Here is a 21183-nt window from a genome sequence, read left to right as displayed (position 1 = left end):
AACCAAAAACACACACAAAACTCCAGACAGCCTAAAGGCCAAAACTCCGCGGCCAGGCTTGGTTATTTATCTCCATGGGCGGGAGCTTATTGGTGTGTTCTTATGCAAATAAGGGTGACTGAGAGGTAAGTTTTGATTGGTGAATATACTGAAAGTGAAAGGGGCGTGTCTGAAAGAGAGGGGCGGGGATGAACAGTCCCGCCCATAGTTCTCACTCAGGTCCGGGGAGGCGAAAGTTGTTACGCAGATGAGGAATGCTGAAGAGTAGATGCTGATTGGTAGGTTTTGCAGAAGGCGGAAGTCGTTACCTGCAGTCAGCTCTGCTTGTCCTGAAATGGCGGTGAATCTGCAAAATAGAGTTTGGTCGTGTCTATCAGTTATTAATTTAAATTTTTTTAATTCCATTTTTCAAATGTAACGTAGGTATTTTTTTTTTAGTTTTGCTTGATGTCATATAGCGACCATATTAGAATTTACACTAACTCTGTAGCTGGAAAATAGCAAAGGTAAAAGAACTCTTTTTCTTCTTTGGTGCTGAGGGAAACAGCGTACTTGCTAAGAACTACACTTACTCTTTAATTTCTTTTTTGGCGGGGGAGGTCATTAGGTCTATTTATTAATTTATTATTAGGTTTTTTTAAATGGAAGTACTGAAGATTGAACCCAGGACCTTGTGCATGTGAAGCATGTGCTCTACCACTTGAGCTATATCCTGCCCCCTTTAATTTCTAATGTTTATATTGTATTTTTACTTTTTGTAGGGGGAAGACAATTAGGTTTATTTTTATTTACTTATTTGAGGGAGGTACTGGGAGTTAAACCCAGGACCTTGTGCATGCTAAGCAAGAACTCTACCACTGAGCTCTATCCTCCCCCCTGCCATACCCTCCCCAATACTTCCCTTATAATTTCAATAAGACAATGATAGCCTCCTTGTTTACTTCGGAAAATTCCAGAAAGGAATCCTCCAAATTCCCATCCATTGCCTTATGAATGATTACTGATTTGTTTGTCCTCAGTGATCAGTGGGAACTATGCTCGGTTACATGGTTTAATCAAAATTTACTTAATTTTCTCCTCTCCCCAGTGCCCTAAGTTTTGGACCACTTTTGAGGTTTGTAATTCAGAACAACCTCACTGTCAGAATATCCACAATCAAGAGTAGGTGACTTCAGCATAAAACATCACCTGAGAAACTGAGGCTCCTGCCATACTCCTCCACTCCTCCATATGGGACTTTTCCTGCCTTGTTTACCCCTGGATGTAAAAGAAAAGCTCTTTTTGTTCTGACATTTGAGCCTTTACACATTTTGTGGTTGCAGCATTCTCTCTACAATAATAATCCTTTGGAATAAAATCTATCCTTATCTCAGCTTCATAGCAGTAAATATTTCAGTCATTCCATCTGGACTCAAAAATCCATATTTTTAGAGGCAGTGGTAGAATGCAGGCTTAGTCTTTACGAGGTCCTGGGTTCAATCCCCAGTACCTCCATTTAAATCAATCAATCAATCAATTTAATCACACACACACCAAATTAAAAAAAAAAAAAAACCTTTACAACTTCCCACTGTCCCTACAAGTATATTCTTTAAATTTTTAGGGCATGTCAAACTATATCCAGTGTTTTTCACCTTTTTGAATCATTAATAATTTGCATCTGTTTCATAAGAATCTCACAGGGAGATCTGTGTCAAAAATCTTCCTGTGATTTAGGAAATGTCCTTTTTTTTCTTATAGGATATGTTCATTTGATAATTATATAAGCAACAAAACTCTCCATTTAAATAAAGGACTCATTACTTCCCCTTATAATTGACTTCTCTATTGTTCTGCTTTTAAAGAAAGGTTCCACCATTGACTCATTTCCTTGCTTGGAATCATGGAAGTCCATACTGAAACACCTTTTTTGCCAACATAGCTAGTCTGAAATAATGCATGATACAGAATGATCTATCTAATAAATATCCCAAATTTACCCAGTCACTGTCTGTTTAAAAAATGTGATGATATATCACCTTGTTTTCATATGTGTGATACACCAGGACATTCTACTCATTTTATCTGAAAATTATTTAAATATGCTAATATCCCTATTTAAACATAATCATATTTCAATTGATCGCCATTTCCCTATGGATGAAATCTTCCACCTGTAGGACTGATAAAAGAAATTTTGCAGCGTAAATAAGGAACAGCTTTGTCTGAGTTACTTGAGCAAATGGTGGTGGTTCACATTCATATTTTTTAAACTTTCAAAAGTGTTAAGTATTAAAACTGTAGTAAATTCCATTTCATCTTTGGGGGGAAAATTCCAAGTATACTGTTTGTATTAAAGTCTGACAGTCATACTTATGCTTTTAAGTGAAGTTTAAATTATATACATTGTAAATATTGAATAGTGTTTAAAAAGCATGCTTCAACATAGAAGTAGCAGCTATGTAATTATTTGAAGTTACACTTAACACACTCCACTGCATTGAATGCAATGGACGAATAAGAATATTTAAGAAGGACATTTCCAAGGTTGAGTACTATGTAAAATTAAAATTTTACAAATTACAAAAGAAAATCTTCCACCTGCAGTGATGTGATAAAACCTGCTTTGGAGTAGATGTTTAATGAGAGATATTGCCACAAAAACATTGAGGGTAGAAATCAAGTGACTGTATCATTGATAATCTGGCTTTACTTTCTTTAGGGTTCATATTAAAGAGAATATACCCCTCTTACAAAATGCCCTTAGACATATTGCAAAATTAATTATTCTTTAGATGAAAATAAATCCCAGTGTCTTCTGAACACTGTACGTTTACAGGCTCTGTTATTCAACCTGACAGAACTTTCAGAAATAGACCGCAAAGAGCGAAAATACAATTTTTTTAAAAAGGTAAATTTCTAATTAGTTTCATAATGAATGTACACTGAATTTGAAATTCATTGTATTTAGTTGAGATTATTATGATGTAAGCAAGTTTTTCTCAAAGACGTTTTCAGGTAATTCATCACAAGTGTGGCATAGAATAAGTGTTTTAAAGAATAGGGAGGAGAGTATTACTCAGTGCCAGAGTGCTTCCTTAGCATGCGGGACTTCCTAAATTCAATCCCCAGTACCTTCTTTAAAAAAAAATAAAGAAAAGAAAAAAACCCGTAATTACCTCCCTCTACAACAACAACAAAAAGTTTAAAAAAAATAAAGAATAAGGCAGTTCTCATCAAAAGAAAAATATTTTTTGCCCTTACTTTCCTTTGTTGGGTGCAAATTAAACATGTTGTGGTAATCCTTTCACAACATAGGGAAGTCAGACAATTTTGGTGTATTCTAAATTTATACAGTGATATATGTCATTGTATAAAGAATTGTTTATAGAACTCTTACATGTCACTGTGTAAACAGTTGGGTTTTTTTTTTTACTTTTTTGGTTTTTCTGTTGGGGAGGTAATTCGGTTTATTTATTTATTTATTTAAATGGATTGAACCCAGGAATTCATGCATGCCAAACAGTCACTCTACTACAAAGCTATTCCCCCTACCCCTAAGCTATACCCTCCCCAGTAAGAGTTAGTTTTAAAAAGGCAAATCATTATAACTGCTTAGCAAAAAGAATGATACAATATATAACGTTTTTCAAAAATGTGTTGCTCTTTTTAATTTTTAAACTGTTCTTTTGGGGCAAGCGACTAGGTTCTTATTTATTTTGACAGAGGTACTGGAGATTGAACCTAGGACACTCTACCACTTAGCTATACTCTTCCCTGCATTGCTTCTTTTAAAGCAATGGTTAGTGACTTAAATTATCACTTGACTTAGCCGTCCGGTCTCAGAACCCAAGTCTTGTACCTGAGTCTCTGGAACTGAGCAGATTGGTGAATTGGCCTCCTGCGTGAAAAGGAAATAGAAACAGGAAACCTGTTCTGTAGGCTGTCTGTATGAAATAGCCCATTCTACCTAGAAAACTTTGTATTTCTCATTCTAGTGTGTGATACAAAGACAAGTTCAGTTCTCGTTTCCTTAAACTGCTTAAATTAATTCTAACTGCAGGAAATGTTCCTGGATCCAACCACTACACTATGTCAACCTCTCTGGGAGACCCACATTCCTGAACCCTGAATACCTTTGGCAGAATATGAAAGCAACCCGCTGGCAAAAACAGCTTTTTATTTAAATCGTTTTCAACTAGTTAGGAGGAAATATCTTAGTTTCCTAAATTACTGGCCCAAACAAGTCTAAGCTTTAATTTAAACTGCTACAGGCCGTGACTTAAAAGCAGGCACGGGGAAGCAGCGTCCCCTCCTCGCCCCCTGCCCTTGGCCCGCCCCAGCCCCGGCCCCCGGCGCTCCCGGCTCCGACCTTGGCTCCCTCCTCGCCCCGCCCCTCGCCCCTAGCGCTCCGCCCAGGCTCCGCCCCCGGCCGTCCCGCCTCCTCACCCCGCGCACGCGCGGTTTCCTAGGAACCCGGAAACGGAAAGCTTGGAACCAGGCTCGTGCTGCAGAGCGTAAGTTTCTCTTTTCTACCTTAAATCTGCACTTCGCAGACACTTTACTCCATCATCAGAGTCTTGGAGTTACTGCAGACTTTAAATTCCCACTCCCGCCCCTCCGCCTAAAGTTAATCCAGAAGACACTGTTCAGATCGGGGATCGTTCCTTCTGGAGCATTAAATTTCCCGGACATCGGTCCCGGAGCCCTTGGCTTTTCTCCCTTTGGTCTGCGAAGACACCGCCTTTCGCAGCTTTTTCTTTCTCGAAACCCCTTGCCACCTCCGCCCCGCCATGTAACGTCCCCTTCGGCGAGGTGGACTCGTGCCCCCAGCCTCGCCCTCTCGGCCCCTGGAGGGCGGCGCCGGTCGCCCCGCTCCCGTGAGGCCGCGTCCGCTCCCGGGTCCCGGGATTCTGGGGAGCCCGGCCCTCTCCTGAGACCCCATCCCTCCCAGCCCTTCTGTCCTCGCGTCCTCCTCAGGCCGGTCCTTCTGCTCCGCGGGCCTCCCCTTCGTAGTCAGCCCTTCCCCCACCCCGCGAAGGGGGAGGTGACCGGGGTCAGCCTCGTGACCCCGCAGTATTGTTATGTTCCAAATTCCATCCCGCTGGAAAACGGCCTATTCCTTTTGGAGGGCACCTTATTTTGTCTCCATCCCTGTAAATACGTGGGCGAGGTGGGTCGGGAGAAGCAGAGACAGAAAGCGACTGAGAGAAAAATAGAAACACTGAGAAGGAGGAAGGATGAAGGAGAACCAAAGGGAATGTAGAGGATGGCTGAGGATCTTGCAGAGACAGTGAAATGAGAGAGTGTAAGCCTTAAAGGTAGCAGGTAGGTAAAATAGAGAAGTGAATAAATAAAAAAAAAGCCGATCCCCAGGGATTGGAGAGAAACGGGGAGCGGGGCCCTGGATCAGCGGTGGGAGGCGGTGTAACAGTTGTGAAGTACTTCACACAGAGAGTGGGGGCGAGGAGGATTAAAGAGGTGGAACCGTGGCCTTGAGAGTATCATGGTGCTGGGAGAGAAGGAGAGGAAAGGAAGCATAGGCACCTGGGGTGCCAGAGGGTGGGGGGGAAGGGAGGGAAAGGGGGAGACAAAGGGTGTAACTCGGAGGGCAGGGGGCAGCAGTGATGGGGGAAGAAATGCATGGAGATTTAGGACAATCAGAAAAGTTGGGGAGAAAGAGCAACAAGAGGGGCACAGATTGCAGAGTGGGGCAGGACAGGAGTGAGGGAAGACATAGAGGGGAGGGCAGATACAGAAGGAGAGTGGAGGGGAACAAAAAGAAAGAGAAGTAGGGAAAAAGATAAACAGAATGAAATGGAAACACAACAGTGCAGGTAGAGGGGGAAACTGGATGCAGATGGGTGGTGAATTGTTTGGATGTAGATGATTATGTTGTGGTATATAATTTGTGCCTTTAGAATTTAATACACTTAAAGTTTATTAGCTTCATTAGGCTTTAATAGGGATGTGTGATCTGAAGAAAGTGTGAGAGGACCTAGAGATTGTCATACTAAGTGAAGTAAGTTAGACAGAAAAACAAATATATATCACTTATATGTGGAATCTAAAAAAAGACATAAGTGAACTTATTTACAAAACAAACTCACAGATACAGGAAACAAACTTACAGTTACAGTGGGAAGGGGAAGGGGAGGGATAAATTAAGGAATTTGGGATTAACGTAACACACTACTATGTATAAAATAGATAAACAACAAGGACCTATTATATAACAGAGGGAATGATATTCAGTGTCTTGTAGTAAGCTATTTAGGAAGATAATCTGAAAAAGAATGTGTATATATAGTTTTATGTACATATATAAAATTGAATCACTTTGTTGTACATCTGAAACTAACAGAACATTGTAAATCAACTATACTTCAATTAAAAAAAAAACCTACACTCTGATACTCAAAGCTCTGTCATGCAATGAAGAAAAGAATAGAGTGTGGGAAAACTTAACTTGTTTGTCTCATTGTAGGGGTTTACTGTCCTGAATCCCTCCTGTGTACAGGAAAGGGGAATGTTGATCTAAGCACTAAACAGCATCTCTTCAACTTTCAAGACTGACTGTTAAAGACTCAGCCTGAGGAAGAAGCCTGGAAGAGGAGAGAGAAGGAGTGAGGAATGGCTCTGTCTCAGGTAAAGTCATACTCTCAGTTGATTCTCACTGTGTCCTTCCTGACATGTCCTTCTTTGGACTCACTAATCTTTGCTAACTTTGAAGTATCCTTCCTGACACCTGTACATTCACAGTCACCCAGGACACTCCCTCAGTGCCTGTCCTCCCCACTTAGATTCCATCCCCGGGACCCCGGGACTTGGAACTTGTGAAGAGTCTCCCTGGGCATTGTCCTGGGCAGGCTTCACACCCATGGATTGGAGATGCGGAGTCAGTGCTGTTGGACATCAGGGATTTAGTTTAGGGGCCCATCTGGGTGCACTGTCTGCTGAAAAGATCCTGCCCTTGGAAGTCAGGTAATAGTATGCACAAATCCCGGTAAATTTCAGAAACAGACCAATAACGGGAAACATATTCTGACTTTTTATCCTGCATTTGAAGTTAAATGTGTCACTGATTTCCAAATCTTAATGATTAGAAATGAAATGGAAAGTTCAGAAAGAGAAATCACTGATAGAGCGTTTTATTCCATCATTGCTTTCAAACTGTGAAATCAGCCTAAATCTCTGACACATGGAAATTCCTATACCATTTTCCTCACCTCCACTGCTTGGAGGTTACTTTTTCACTGTGTTGATTGCTCCCTTTGACACTGACAGTTTCTCAATTTGATGTAGGTAAGATTCCAGCTTTGTTCTATTGCTGGTTGATACCCAGTTTCCCAGCACCATTTGTCACTGAGATTCTTTTTTCTATTGTATGATCTCGGCACCATTGTCAATACATTTTACATATATGCAAAATTATTTCCGAGCATTCTAATCTGCTCCATTGCTTTATTTATTATTATTATTTTTTAATGGAGGTACTGGGGATTGAACCCAGGACCTCATGCATGCTAAGCACGTGCTCTATGACTGAGCTATACCCACTCCCTAAAACAAGTTGTACACTTTTTTTCTAGGGAGCTATTTCTTTTTTCAGGGTGGGGGAGGTAGTTAGGCTTATTTATTTATTTATTTCATGGAGATACTGGGGATTGAAACCAGGACCTCATGCATGTTAAGCATGTGCTCTACCACTGATCTGTACTCACCCCTCTGAGTGTTTCCTTCTGATCATAATGTTTGGTGAAATATTCTTGCTTAAATAACAATGTATTTTTTTCATATTCTTTTTTATCAGTATTTTTAATACTCCAATAAGTTTTTAACTTTTAATAGTATAGATTTTTTTCTTAATCTGTTAAACTCATGTGTAATATAATAACTTCTAATTTTGAAACCATGTTATATGAGTGGAATACACAAATAAACTGTTTTGCATTGTCAATACCTACGTATGTAAATTTTAGTGTTTAAATTGTATTTATATTTTTGAATCTAGGTATTCTATAGATATAGCAGTTAAAGTATTCTATTTGTCTTTTTATGTTTGTACCATTTTTCTTTTACAAGACTGCTATAGACTAGTGTTGACTAAATTAAGTGAAGTTAATAACTTTTCATTGTCTGAAAAGGCTGAAATACATGTGGATAAAAATGATAGTGAAAAATGTTATCCAAAAATATGTCCATAGACAACTCCCATCTTTTAAGTTAGTTGTGTATTGACATGGGTTTGCATGAGGGCATCGAAGTGTAAGCCCTTGGTTTTGTTAAAGACATAATAATTTCAAAACTATCTTTTTGCAGTTGAAATAGATCTTAAATATATTTCCTGACCCTGAATTTTTTCCGCACTATCGTGTGAATGATTTAAATATAATTACTAACATTTAAAAAATTTTAGAATTTATTTGTATTATTTTTAAAATTAATCTTTTTGTGAAGGGAGCTAATTAGGTTTGTTCATCTAATTATTTAATGGAGGTCCCAGGACCTCAGGCATGGTAGGCATGCACTCTACCATTGAGCTATACCCTTCCCTCTTGTCAGTATACTTTAAATACTCTATTACCAAACTGATTCTTCACTTATGATTCCAGAGCCCAACCCCGTGAGTTCTGGTGCTTGCTGTGTCTTTTAGTTTCTTGACCTAAGTGTCTCCGAGTGTGTCTGACATGGCTGTCTTCTCTGTAAGATGGGAATAGATCATTCTCTAATGAGCTATTATGTGGAAAACAAGTTCATACATGTAAAGAATTTATTTAGAATGACATTTAGCACTTGGAAGTGTTCCAACACTTTTAGTCTTTGCTCTTGTTACCATTAGCATAATTTAAGGTCCTAACCTTTCCGTGAAGCCACTGTAGACTTTGTCATGTCTGAAGACACCACTCAGCCTATAGTCGCTCTGGATATTGTATATTACTCAGTGTGTGGAATGTAGTATCTACCACTTCTGCATAGACAACCCGTGGTTGAATTTTATTTGTATGTTTTTCTTGTGTTGTCCACAAATATGAGAAGTCCACATTGATTGGAGGGTATTTTAATCTCTATGAAAAGGCATAAAAAGCCAAAATTATAGACACATAATTTGCTCCAAATACCTTTACATGAATCTGTCTGAACACATACCTCAGTTAAATTGATCCTTACCCCTCTCTCCTCTTCTCATTTTGTGTACAAATAAGAGCTCTACTCATGGCCCCGTGGTTAAATGTGTTTTCATTTCAGGCGCGGTTGACCTTCAAGGATGTGGCCATCGAGTTCTCTCAGGAGGAGTGGGAGTGCCTGGACCCTGCCCAGAGGGCCTTTTATGTGGATGTGATGTTGGAGACCTACAGGAACCTGGTCTCCCTGGGTGAGGAGAACTTCCTTCCAGGAGTTAGAATTTGTCCTTGGATATCTTTGCATTTTCCTCTGTATCCCTCTTGGGAGCCCCTGTTTTGCCTGACTGATCTGAAAGCCCTGCTGACTCAGATGTGAAAAGCTTCATCCTGTGGTATCACTAGTTTAAACTTACGTTTTCTTCAAATGTTCTCCCCTTTTCATGACATTCAGGGGTTCCAGAGCTCAAGTATTTGTAAGGCTCAATGGCGTACTTTCAAATTACCTAGTTCCCTATTTCCTGCCCCTGTGCTTTTGACTCACTACTTCTTGGAAGAGAGCTAGATGTTCTTCCCTCTGTGTTCAGAAGGAGGCAGGCAGTGGATGAGTTTGTGAAACATTTTCCAGGCCCACCTGTAATGTCCTCACTCCTCAGATGAACAAAGAGCTGGGATTCTGGAAAAGCCACAGCACTTTACATTTCTTCTGATAAGCAGGATTTTTTTGTTGTAAAGACAGGGAGGTAATTAGCTTTAATTAATTAATTTTTGTTTTTTCATGGAGGTCCTGTGGACTGAAGCCTGGACCTCACTCGTGCTGAGCACGTGCTCTACCACGGAGCTATGCCCTCCATCCTTAGAATTTCTTTTTTTGATCTGAATATTACTTGCATTTTGGAGCAAGAGGAAGAGCCCTAGATTGTGAAGAGCGATATGATGATAGTAGGAAACTGGGTGGGTGGGAATGTATGGAAAGTGTGAACACAGGTCAGGTCTCAGAAGGGCAGAGAGGAAGTGGCAGAGTTAGTAGTCTTTGGGAAAGTCTGCCCAAGTGAGAGGGTTCTTTGAGAAAACAGAAGTTTGTTTAGTGTGAACTCTCAGGGGAAATTTTTCTTCTCATTAACTCATCACTCTGTCCTTCATATGTAAAATGTATTCTTTCACCCTCCAGTGGTGCTGCGGCTCCACCAGAGACAAATAAACAGTCTTTGTCATGATCTACAACAGATCTGCCCTCTGCCTCCTGTGAGCTTGTTGCTCGACTTTGAGGAGCATGATGTGGGCTGTATTATCCGGGTCTCTTGCCCCCTCCTCTCTCTTTCTGGACTTGACTCCTTTGGGTGCTCAGTTCTCAGTCCCTGTAGATAAAAGTTGATGCCTCCAGACTCCAATCCCTGAGCCTTTCTTGGTTCTATCCCCATTGATGTTGTGCATTTAATCTGTTCTTACTTTGTGGTCTGTACTTCTGGTGTTAACGTCTGATAAACCATTGGTGAATGCAATGTCAGGAAACTTTGCCTGTATGTTTACTTCTAGGAGTTTGATGCTTTTAGGTCTTAGGATTACATCCTTAATCCATTTTGAGTTACTTTCATATGTAGTGTAAGATAATGTTCCAGCTAAATTCTTTTGTATGCCGTTATCCAGTTTTCTCAACAACTTCTGCTTAGTAGACTGCCCTTCCCCCACTGAGTGGTCCTGACAACCTAGTGGAATAGCATTACGCCATGTACACAAGAGTTTGTTTCTGACATCTCTGCTGTATTCCACTGGCCTCTCTGTCTTTATGCCAGTACCACACTGCTTTGATTAGTGTAGCTTTAGCATAAGCTTTGAAGTAAAGACATGTCAGACTTCCATCTTTTTTATTTTCTAGCTTGTTTTCTATTCAGGGTCTCTTGAGATCCCATTACAAATCATAGGATGGATTTTTTTTGTATATATACATTTATTTATTGAAGCATAGTCAGTTTACAATGTTGTGTCAATTTCTAGTGTACAGCACAATGCTTCAGTCATACATGAATATTTGTTTTCCTATTCTTTTTGACCAGAAGTTAATACAAGATATTGAATATAGATCCCTGTGCTGTACAGTATAAACTTGTTTATTGGATTTTGTGATAATCCTGCTGTATTTTGAATCAAAGACACTCTGCCAGAGTTCAGTAGGTGTTCTATGTGATTCAGTGGGTTTGTAGATGTAATTCTTGGCATATTTATGGGATAGGGCGAGCTATGAGTCTCTCTACCCCACCAGCTTGGCACCTCCTTTTTTTCTTTTTTTTAGCAGAGGTACTGGGGATTGAACCTAGGACCTGGTGTATGCCAAGTGTGCACTCTACCACTGAGCTATTCCCATCTCCCCCAAGGATGGATTTATCTGTTTCTTAAAGACACACTATTGGAATTTTATTAGGGATTGGATTGAAACTGTTGATCATTCTAGGTAGTATTGACAGCTTGATAGTATTATCTTCCCTTCCAAGAACTTGGGATATATTTGCATTCATTTGTGTTGTTCGTAATATTTTTCAACAGCTATTTTAGTTTACAGTGTGCATGTATTTTCCTCTGTGTATAAGGCGATGCCTAAGTATTTCTTTCGTTTTTAATGCTTCTATAAGTGGAATTGTTTTCTCAATTTCTTTTCTAATTGTTCATTGTTAATCTATAGAAATGCAGTGATTTTTGCATGCTGATTTTATATCATTTCAAAATTCATTAATTATTTCTAACTGGTTTTATTGTGGAATCTTCAAGGTTTTCTACATATTAAATTATGTAGGTTGTAAACAGATAATTTTGATTTGTTTTTCTGTTTGGATACCTTTTATTTCTTTGTTCATTTTGTTTTTTTTGAAGGGGAGGCTATTAGGGTTATTTATTTATTAATTTTTTTTCAGTGGAGGTACTGGGGATTGAAACCAGGCCCTCGTGCATGCTAATAAGCACATGCTCTACCACTGAGCTCTCCACCTCTCAGCCCCCTAAAAGGTGCTGCCTTGGGAGCCTTTTTTCTTTTTTTTTAAAAAATCTTAATGGAGATAATGGGGATAAAACCCAGGACCTTGTGCATGCTAAGCATGTGCTCTGCCACTGAGCTATTACTCTTGAATGGTTTTTGATTAGACATTCAATCTCCTTACAGGTTACAGGTTTTTAAAATTGTTTTTAATTAAAAAAAATTTTTTTACTGAAGTGTAGTTGATTTACAATGTTATGTTAGTTTCAGGTGTATAGTGAAGTGATTCAATTATGTGTGTATGTGTGTGTATATATATATTTCTTTATCAGATTATTTTCCATTATAGGTTAATTCAAGATATTGAATATGGTTCCCTGTGCTATACAGTTGCTTATCTATTTTATATATAGTAGTGTGTGTCTGCTAATTCGAAACTCCTAATTTATTACCCACAACTTCCTCTTTGATAACTGTAAGATTGTTTTCTATGTCTGTGAGACTGTTTCTGCTTTGTAAATAAGTTCATTTTTATCATTCTTTTAGATTCCACATATCAATGATGTTATATATTTTTATTTCTCTGTCTGAATTACTTCACTTAGTATGATGATCTTGAAGTCTGTCCACATTGCTGCAAATGGCATTATTTCATTCTCTTGTGGCTGAGTAATAGTCCATTGTATGGATGTATGTGTGTGCACACACACACCACATAGTCTATATCCATTTGTCTGTGGATGGACATTTGCGCTATTTCCTGGATCATATGGTAACTATACTTTAACTTTTTAGGGAACCTCCATAATGTTTTCCATAGTGGCTACACCAATTTACATTCCCACCAGCAGTGTAGGAGGGTTCCCTTTCTTCCACACCCTCTCCAGAATTTATTATTTGTAGACTTTTTGATGATGGCTATTCTGACAGTTGTGAAGTGATACTTCACTGTAGTTTTGATTTGCATTTCTCTAATAATTAGTAATGTTGAACGTCTTTTCTTGTGCCTCTTGGCCATCTGTATAACTTCTTTGAAGAAATGTGTCTTTAGGTCTTCTGCCCATTTTTTTGATAGGGTTTGTTTTTTTGATACTGAACTGTATGAACTGTTTGTATATTTTGGAAATTGAGCCATTGTTGGTTGCATCATTTGCAACTGGGTTGTCTTTCCATTTTGTTTATGGTTTCATTTGCTGTTCAAAAGTTTTTAAGTTTGATTAGGTCTCATTTGGGTTTTTTTTCTTTTATTTCTTTTGCCTTGGGAGACTGACCTTAGAAAATATTGTTATAATTTATATAAGAGAATTTCTTGTTCTACTCTATGAGTTTTATGTTGTCATATCTTATATTTAAGTCTTTAAGCCATGTTGAGTTTATTTTTATGTAAGGTGTGAGGGACTGTTCTAATTTCATTGGTTTACATGCAGCTGTCCAGCTTTCCTGCCACCACTTGTTGAAGAGACTGTCTTTTCTCTACTGTATATTCTTGCCTCTTTTGTCGAAGAATAATTGACTGTAGCTGTGTGGGTTTATTTCTGGGCACTCTGTTCTGTTGATCCATGTATCTGGTTTTGTGCCAATATCATGCTGTTTTGATTACTATAGGTTTGTTGTATTATCTGAAGTCTGGGAGGGATATGCCCCCAGGTTTGTCCTTTTTCCTCAGTATTGCCTTGGTATTTCTGGATCTTTTGAGGTTTTAGATGAATTTTAGGATTATTTGTTCTAGTTTGTGAAAAATATCATGGGTAATTTAATAGGGATCATTTTAAATTTGTAGCTTGCTTTGGGTAGTATGGCCATTTTAGTCATATTAATTCTTCCAATACATGAGCATAGGATAACTTTCCATTTCTTTGAATTATCTTCAATTTTCTTTATCAGTGTTTTATAGTTTTCAGAGTGTAAGTCTTTCACTTCCTTGCTCAGGTTTCTTCCTAGGTTTTGTGTGTGTATGTGTGTGTGTGTGTGTGTGTGTGTGTGGCAGAATTTTAAAAGAGATTGTTTTTTTAAATTTCCTCTTTCTGATATTTTATTGTTAGTGTAAAGAAATGCAACCGATTGCTGTATATTAATCTTATGTCCTGCTATCTTGCTGAATTCATTTATCAGTTCTAAGAGTTTTTTAATGGAGTTTTTAGGGTTTTCTACGTAGACTGTCTTGCCATCTGCACATAATGACAATTTTACCATTTCCCTTCCAATTTGGATATGCTTTATTTCTTTTTCTTTGCTTATTGCTGTGGCTAGGATTCCAATACTATTGTGAATTGAAATGCTGAGAGTGGGCTTCTTGTCTTGTTCCAGGTTTCAGCTGGAAGCCTTTCAGCTTTTCATCGAGTGTTATTTTAGCTGTGGGCTTGCCCTAAATGGCTTTTAATATATTGAGATGTGTTACAGGTTTGCTCAGTTATTTTATTTTTTCATGACTCAGTGTTGGTGGGTTGTGTTTCTGTAGGAATGTATCTATTTCTTATAGGTTTTTCTGTATTTAGGCACATAGTTTCTCAGTCTTTTCTAATTTTTTGAATTTCAGTAGAAGTAGTTGTAATCTGTTGTAATGTCCCCTTTTTCATTCCTGATTCTAGTAATTTTGAGTCTTCTCTCTCTTTTTTTTTTTTTGTTGTTGTTGTTGTTAATGTAGATAAGAGCTTGTCAAAGAAGTAACTTGGAATCTTGTGACTTTCTGTAGTTTTTATTGTCTATTTCATTTGTTGCTAATGTAATTGTTTTTGCTATCTTCTGCTAGCTTAGGTTTATTTTGTTCTAAGATCTGCTTCCTTTTGTTCTTTTCCTTTTTGAAAATTGTTTTATAGACATGGTAAACCAGGACCTCTTTTTTTGTACTTATTTATATTTGCACTCTCCCTGATTTATTGACATTTAATTAATCTATATCATTGTGTAAGTTTAAAGTGTACAAGGTGATGATCTGATATATATTTGTATTGCAAAATGAGTATTTCAGTAGTTTCTTATCAGTTTTATTAATCACATAATTACAGTTCTTGTGTGTATGGTGAGAACATGTAAGTTTTACTGTCTTAATAACTTTAAAGTATGTAACACAATATGGATAATTGTAATTACCATGCTGTACATTAGATTCCTAGAACTTTTTCAACTTACAACTGGAAGTTTATTCCTTTGACTAATATCTCCCCATTCTCCCAACCCCTATGCCCTGGTAATCACTATTCCACTTTCTCTTTCTATTAGTTTTGCTCTTTTTTTGTTCACTTTTGAAATTATTTTTCGCATGTATATGAGGTCATGTAGTATTATTATTTTTCTCTGAATTATTTTACTGAGCATGTAACCTCAGTGTCCATTCATGTTGGTACAAATAGTAAGACTTACTTCTTTTTATGGCTGAATGATATTATATTGTATATATCTTTAAAAGACTTCTTTTGTCCATTCACGCCATAGACATTTAGGTTGTTTCCATGCCTTGGCTGTTGTGAGTACTGCTGTCATGAACATGGGAGTCCAGGTATCTCTTTAAGACAGTGAATTCAGTGTTCCATATCCGAAAGTGGAATTGCTTCATTGTGTGATAGTTTTTTTTTTAAATTTTTTGGAAGCTTTATGCTTTTCTATTTCTTTTTATATGCACGTGTGTGTACAGACTAAACCCCTCAATCTTTTTTTGATGGTTTCTTACTGATTTTTTTATTCTCGTTTCTGCTAATAACATTCTTACCCAGTCTCCTGGAATGTCACGTATGTTCTTTTCAGTATATGCATGGAAATGGGATGTATTGAAAATTCAGTTTGATGCCTTAAATAGAAAGTTGTGTAATAGATGCAAACCTGCTTTATTTCTACACTATCCCATTTTCTCCATTTTAAAATCTCTTCCATTTCCCTGTCATACACATGATGTAATTCCCATAGTTAAAATGGGCCAGTGTCATGCTACTTGCTAAACCAGTTCTTTTCTCTCAAGATCAATATCTTAGCTGCGGGCGTGAATGATGCAGTTACAGTCACATAGATGCGCAGTCCCAGGCTGTGCTCCCACGTGTGCGTGTTCCCTGTGCTCCTCTCAGACCCTCTCTCCTTCCTGACCTTTCCTCACATGGTACCTGGATATGGATGGTTATTTGTTAGCACTTTTAATTTGTTCTCCTGAACTTCCCAGATTCCACAGCCCTCCCTCAGCCATCCCTCCACCTTCCACATGACTCACACTGTAAAATGACCCCTCTTCTTCCATTGAACACCTTTCTCAGGATGCTACCAAAATCACTATGTGCAGCTGTGATGACTCAGAGACCATTTCCAGGATGGACGGCTGAATAACATTACTAGTTTACAAAGCTCACTTCTTGCTTCTGCCTTGAAGTTTTCTTCCTAAACACCTTGAGTTTGTTGTAATATTTTATAATCTGTCCTGCCTGGGTGGGCAGTTATGCTTTAGAGTATGTGTCACAGTTTGTAGATTTAAGTTCAAATCCTGGTTCTCTCACTAGTTTCTGTGTCACTTGGAGTCATGGGCATGAACCTGTGAGTCTACGGCCCTGATTTGAAAAATCATAGTCATTTACCTCAAACCTTTTAAAACAAATTAGTGCTGTCACATGGGTTAGAATCTTGCCTGTTTTATAGTAAAGATTGGAAAGTTACTTTCTATAAGTAGTTGTACTGATATCTATCATGTTTATTCTGATATCACTTTGCATACATCATATCTTGTATGCTTTTCATTTGCAATTTGTTCTAAACAACATTGTGTCTGACCCTAGGTGATAAATTTACACATTCCTCACTCTTTATTACATATATTGTGGAGTCAATGAACTAGAGAGTTTAAGTGCTCTGTGTAGGAAGGGAATTGCTCTATTTATTGGCTGTTAGATAACTGGAGAGTATTTCATTTATTAATATTTGATTGTGATTTATATATGATGGTTTTTCAGCGTTTATTATAGAATACAACTGACATGCACCATGTGTTAACACTGTAAAATGCATATTCTTCGTGGGTACGTAGGTTTGTGTTTGTTTTTTTTGCTTGTTTTTTAATTGAAGTAGTCAGTTTACAATGTTGTGTCAGTTTCTGGTGTAAATAGCAGATATTTAGAATAAACATTTTTTTGACTGCGTTACCAAGTTCTTCATTTTCTCTGTTCTATTTCTTTTGCAATTCTACATTGCCAGTTATTTAAATTATTCATTAGATAAGCTTCTTTCAGATTATGTTCCATATTAATATGTTGTGTGTTTTTAGCATTTATTTATGTGCAGTAGAGTGCAGATGTATGTATAGGGTAATATTTTTAGTCTCCTTAATTATGAGACAACAGTATCTTTACTGTTAATCGGTATGTGTTTTGGGGTCATGGTGGAAAAATACTCTTTCTCTGAGAGCTTAAAAGCTTGTCTAAGGGGGAAGGGTGTAGCACAAGTGGTAGAGCACATGCTTAACATACACAAAGTCCTGGGTTCAATCCTCAGTACCCTCTCTAAAAATAAATAAATAAATAAGAAACCTAATTACCTCCCCCCTAAAAAAATGAAAAAAAAAAGTTTGTCTAATGTGAAAGTTATTGTCGCAGGGTGTTTGAACTAGGCTTCCCTAATGTTAATTTGAATGACACATAATTGCTCTTCCTTTAGTAAAGAATCCTATTCCTTTAGTGTTCCTAAAAAATTTAAGGTCCTGATTGGGAAATTTCATAACCTTGTTGGGAATAAATATTACTATTGGTTTAATAACGTATATTCAACGTCAAACTTTTATTCATGAATTGTAATGATTAGGACACCTATGGTTTTTTTGTATCTTTTAGATGTCTCTCATATACATGTGATCAAGAAATTACAGCCAACGACAAATAGTGATAGCGGAGAAGTATTCCAAGCAGTGATGTTGGAAAGACAAGAAAGCCCTGAAGTGAAACATTTTTACGTCAGGGAAATCCAGGAAAATACATATGACTTTGGGTGTCAGTGGAGAGATGATGAAAGAAATTATAAAGGAATGCCTGTAACCCAGAAGGAAGATGCCCCTGACAGAAGTGACCAGCAAGGTAGGTGGAATGCAGGAAACAAGCCTATTGAAAATAGGCTTGCATTCAGCTTTCTGGACGAACTGCATATATTTGAGAAAGATATTTACCAATGTAATGAGTGTGGCAAAACCTTTAATCATGACTTGTCCATGAGTAGACACCAGATAATCCATACAGGAGAGAAGTTATATAAATATGGTGTATGTGGAAATGCTTTTAGTCAAAAGTCAAACCTTGCAAGTCACTGGACGGTTCATACTCATGACAATACTTACAAATGTAACGAGTGTGGCAAAACCTTTCATCATGGCTCATCCCTCAGTAGACATCAGGTCATCCACACAGGAGAGAAATTGTATAAATGTGATGTATGTGGCAAAGTCTGTAGTCAGAATTCCTCCCTCAAACGTCATCAGAGAATTCATACAGGAGAAAGGCCTTATCAGTGTAATCAGTGTGGCAAAACCTTTAATCGTGGCTCTCACCTCTCTGAACATCGGATAATCCATACAGGAGTGAAATTATGTAAATGTGATGTATGTGGCAAAGTCTTTAGTCAAAATTCATGTCTTAGAATTCATCAGAGAATTCATAATGGGGAGAAACCTTACAAATGTAATGAGTGTGGCAAGGTCTTTCGTCAAAATTCACATCTTGCAAGACATCAGAGAACTCATACTGGGGAGAAACCGTACAAGTGTAATGAGTGTGGCAAGTTCTTTAGTCAGAATTCAAATCTTGTAAGTCATCAGAGAATTCATACTGGAGAGAAACCTTACAAATGTAATGAGTGTGGCAAGTTCTTCAATCAGAATTCAAATCTTGTAAGTCATCAGAGAATTCATACTGGAGAGAAACCTTATAAATGTAATGAGTGTGGCAAGTTCTTTAATCAGAGGGCAGATCTTACAAAGCATCAGAGAGTCCATACTGAAGAGAATTCTTTCAAATGTAACGAGTGTGGTAAGATCTTCTGTCGAACTTCAAATCTTGTAAGTCATCAGAGAATTCATACTGGAGAGAAACCTTTCAAATGTAATGAGTGTGGCAGATTCTTTAGTCAAAGGGCAAACCTTGGAAGGCATCAGAGAGTTCATACTAGAGAGAAACCTTACAAGCATAGTGAGTGTGGCAAGGACTTCAATCAAAATTCACTTTTTCCAGTTTCATCAGAGAGTATATATTGTAGAGAAGCCATTCAAGCATAATGAAATTGATTTACCTTTCATCAGATATCTACCCTCACTAAACATCAGATAACTTATACATGAGAGAAACCATACAAATGTGACATATGTGAGAAGGCATTCATTCAAAATTTACACCTTATAATTCATCAGAGAATTCATAGTGTGGAGAAGCTGAGCAAGTGTCATGAGCATGGCAAAGCTTTTGTGCACGCAAGCATCCATTACTGTGAAATAATGAATACTGGAGAGAAACCTTTAGAGATGTAATTAGTACCTCAGAGTCTTTAGTCAAAATTCATACCACAAGATCCATGGAAGAATTCATACTGGAGAGAAAACTTTCAAATGTAATGTGTGGCAAATCCTTCAGTGTTCTGTCAAACCTAACTTACTATCAGGTAATCCAATCCATACTGGTGGGAGACGTTAATAATGTAATGAAGTTACAAGGCTTTTGTCAGGTGTTCACATCTTAGGTTTCACTGAAAAATTCATTCTGGATAGAAACTAGGTAAATGTGATTGTTGTGGCCAGACCTTTAGGGGAGGAACTCATTCATTAAAGAACTCAGTCTGGTGGGGTGGGTATAGCTCAGTGGTAGAGTGCATGTTTAGCATGCAGAAGGTCCTGGGTTCAGTCCCCAGTACCTCCATTTAAAAAAATTAGATAAATTAAAAAAAAATACAGTGTGTCTGGAGAGTACCTCACCAATGCCGTAAGTTTGAAACAATAATCTTAATTCTCAGGTAGGACAGTTGTTGTTTGTGAGTGACAGGTTGCCTGAAAGAAGTGGTAGGTTTATCATCCTCACCCGACAGGAAGTCCAGAGGGTGCGGTGTGGGGTGTGGTGGGTCCTCTGCCCCACTTAGTCCTCACATTCCTTGTAGCAACATGCCTGCTGTGTGGCCAAGAAAAGTGAAGGTTGAGGGGGCAAAACCCTTTACATTTTAAGAATTTTGGAGTGGGGGATATAGCTCAAATGGTAGAGCACATGCTTAGCATACATGAGGTCCTGGGTTCAGTCCCCAGTACCTCCTCCAAATGTAAATAAATAAATAAATAAACCTAATTACCCCCCTCATAAAAACAAACAAACAAAGGAATTTTGTCATGTTTTCATGGAAACAATCATCCCAGATATTTTGTCTCTTATGGGTCATGCTCTTCTGACATGTCTAAGAATTCTGCACCAAGTTTTGAATTTTGATTTTATTCTACAGCAATTTTTAAAAACTGAATCTCATACTTTAAAATTTTATAATGTTTTTAAAAAGCTTTGATTAACTTTGAGCTAATGCTTGTACAGATGTGATGTTTAGGGGAAGTGGAGATCTTCCCCCCTCCCCACTATGAATATTTCACTGATTAGCACCAGGTTTTGAAAATCTTTCCTTCCTTGAATTACCTTGGTACCTTCATCAAAGATCAGTTAGAAGTGCAGTTGATCCTTGAATGGTGCAGGGAGTTCATAGTGTCTGCTCCTGAGCAGCTGTAAATCCACATATAACTTTAAGTTGGCCCTCCATATGCACAGTTCTGCATTGGTGGTTTCGACCAACCTCAGATCATGCAGTACTGTCGTGGTATTAATCAGAAAAAGTGCACATATAAGTGCATAGCTCCTGTGTGGGCTATTTCTGGTTTCCTCATTCTGTTCCCTTGGTCTGTGTGTGTCTCACTCGGCAGATCCCACACGGTCTTGGTTACTGTTACTGTATTATAGATCTTCAGGTCATGTGGAGTGATTCCAACCACTTGAGTATTTTTCAAATATTTTAGCTCTTCTAGTTCTTTTTTTTTTACATTTTGTAAATTGACCTTTTAGTTCTTTTACCTTTCCCTGTTAATTTTAGAATAATCTTGGTTGTGTCTACAAGTCTTCATTGGAGATACATGAAACATCTATG

General features: G+C 38.0%; 1 protein-coding gene across 1 annotated transcript in view; it reads left to right on the top strand.

Annotated features, from left to right (window-relative positions):
- The first annotated feature begins 4456 nt into the window (after window positions 1–4456).
- The window catches only part of LOC102534518 (uncharacterized), a 54899-nt gene continuing 38172 nt past the window's right edge, over window positions 4457–21183 (top strand). The window contains 6 exon segments of the mRNA XM_072966378.1: window positions 4457–4496; window positions 6467–6627; window positions 9229–9355; window positions 17865–19252; window positions 19254–19302; window positions 19305–19539. Of these exon segments, the coding sequence (XP_072822479.1) occupies window positions 6613–6627; window positions 9229–9355; window positions 17865–19252; window positions 19254–19302; window positions 19305–19539 (1814 nt within the window). The 5' untranslated portion in view covers window positions 4457–4496; window positions 6467–6612.

Source organism: Vicugna pacos, chromosome 9 (assembly GCF_048564905.1).
Source record: "Vicugna pacos chromosome 9, VicPac4, whole genome shotgun sequence".
In the NCBI taxonomy this organism is placed as follows: domain Eukaryota; kingdom Metazoa; phylum Chordata; class Mammalia; order Artiodactyla; family Camelidae; genus Vicugna; species Vicugna pacos.
This window is presented reverse-complemented; position numbering and strand designations above follow the sequence as displayed.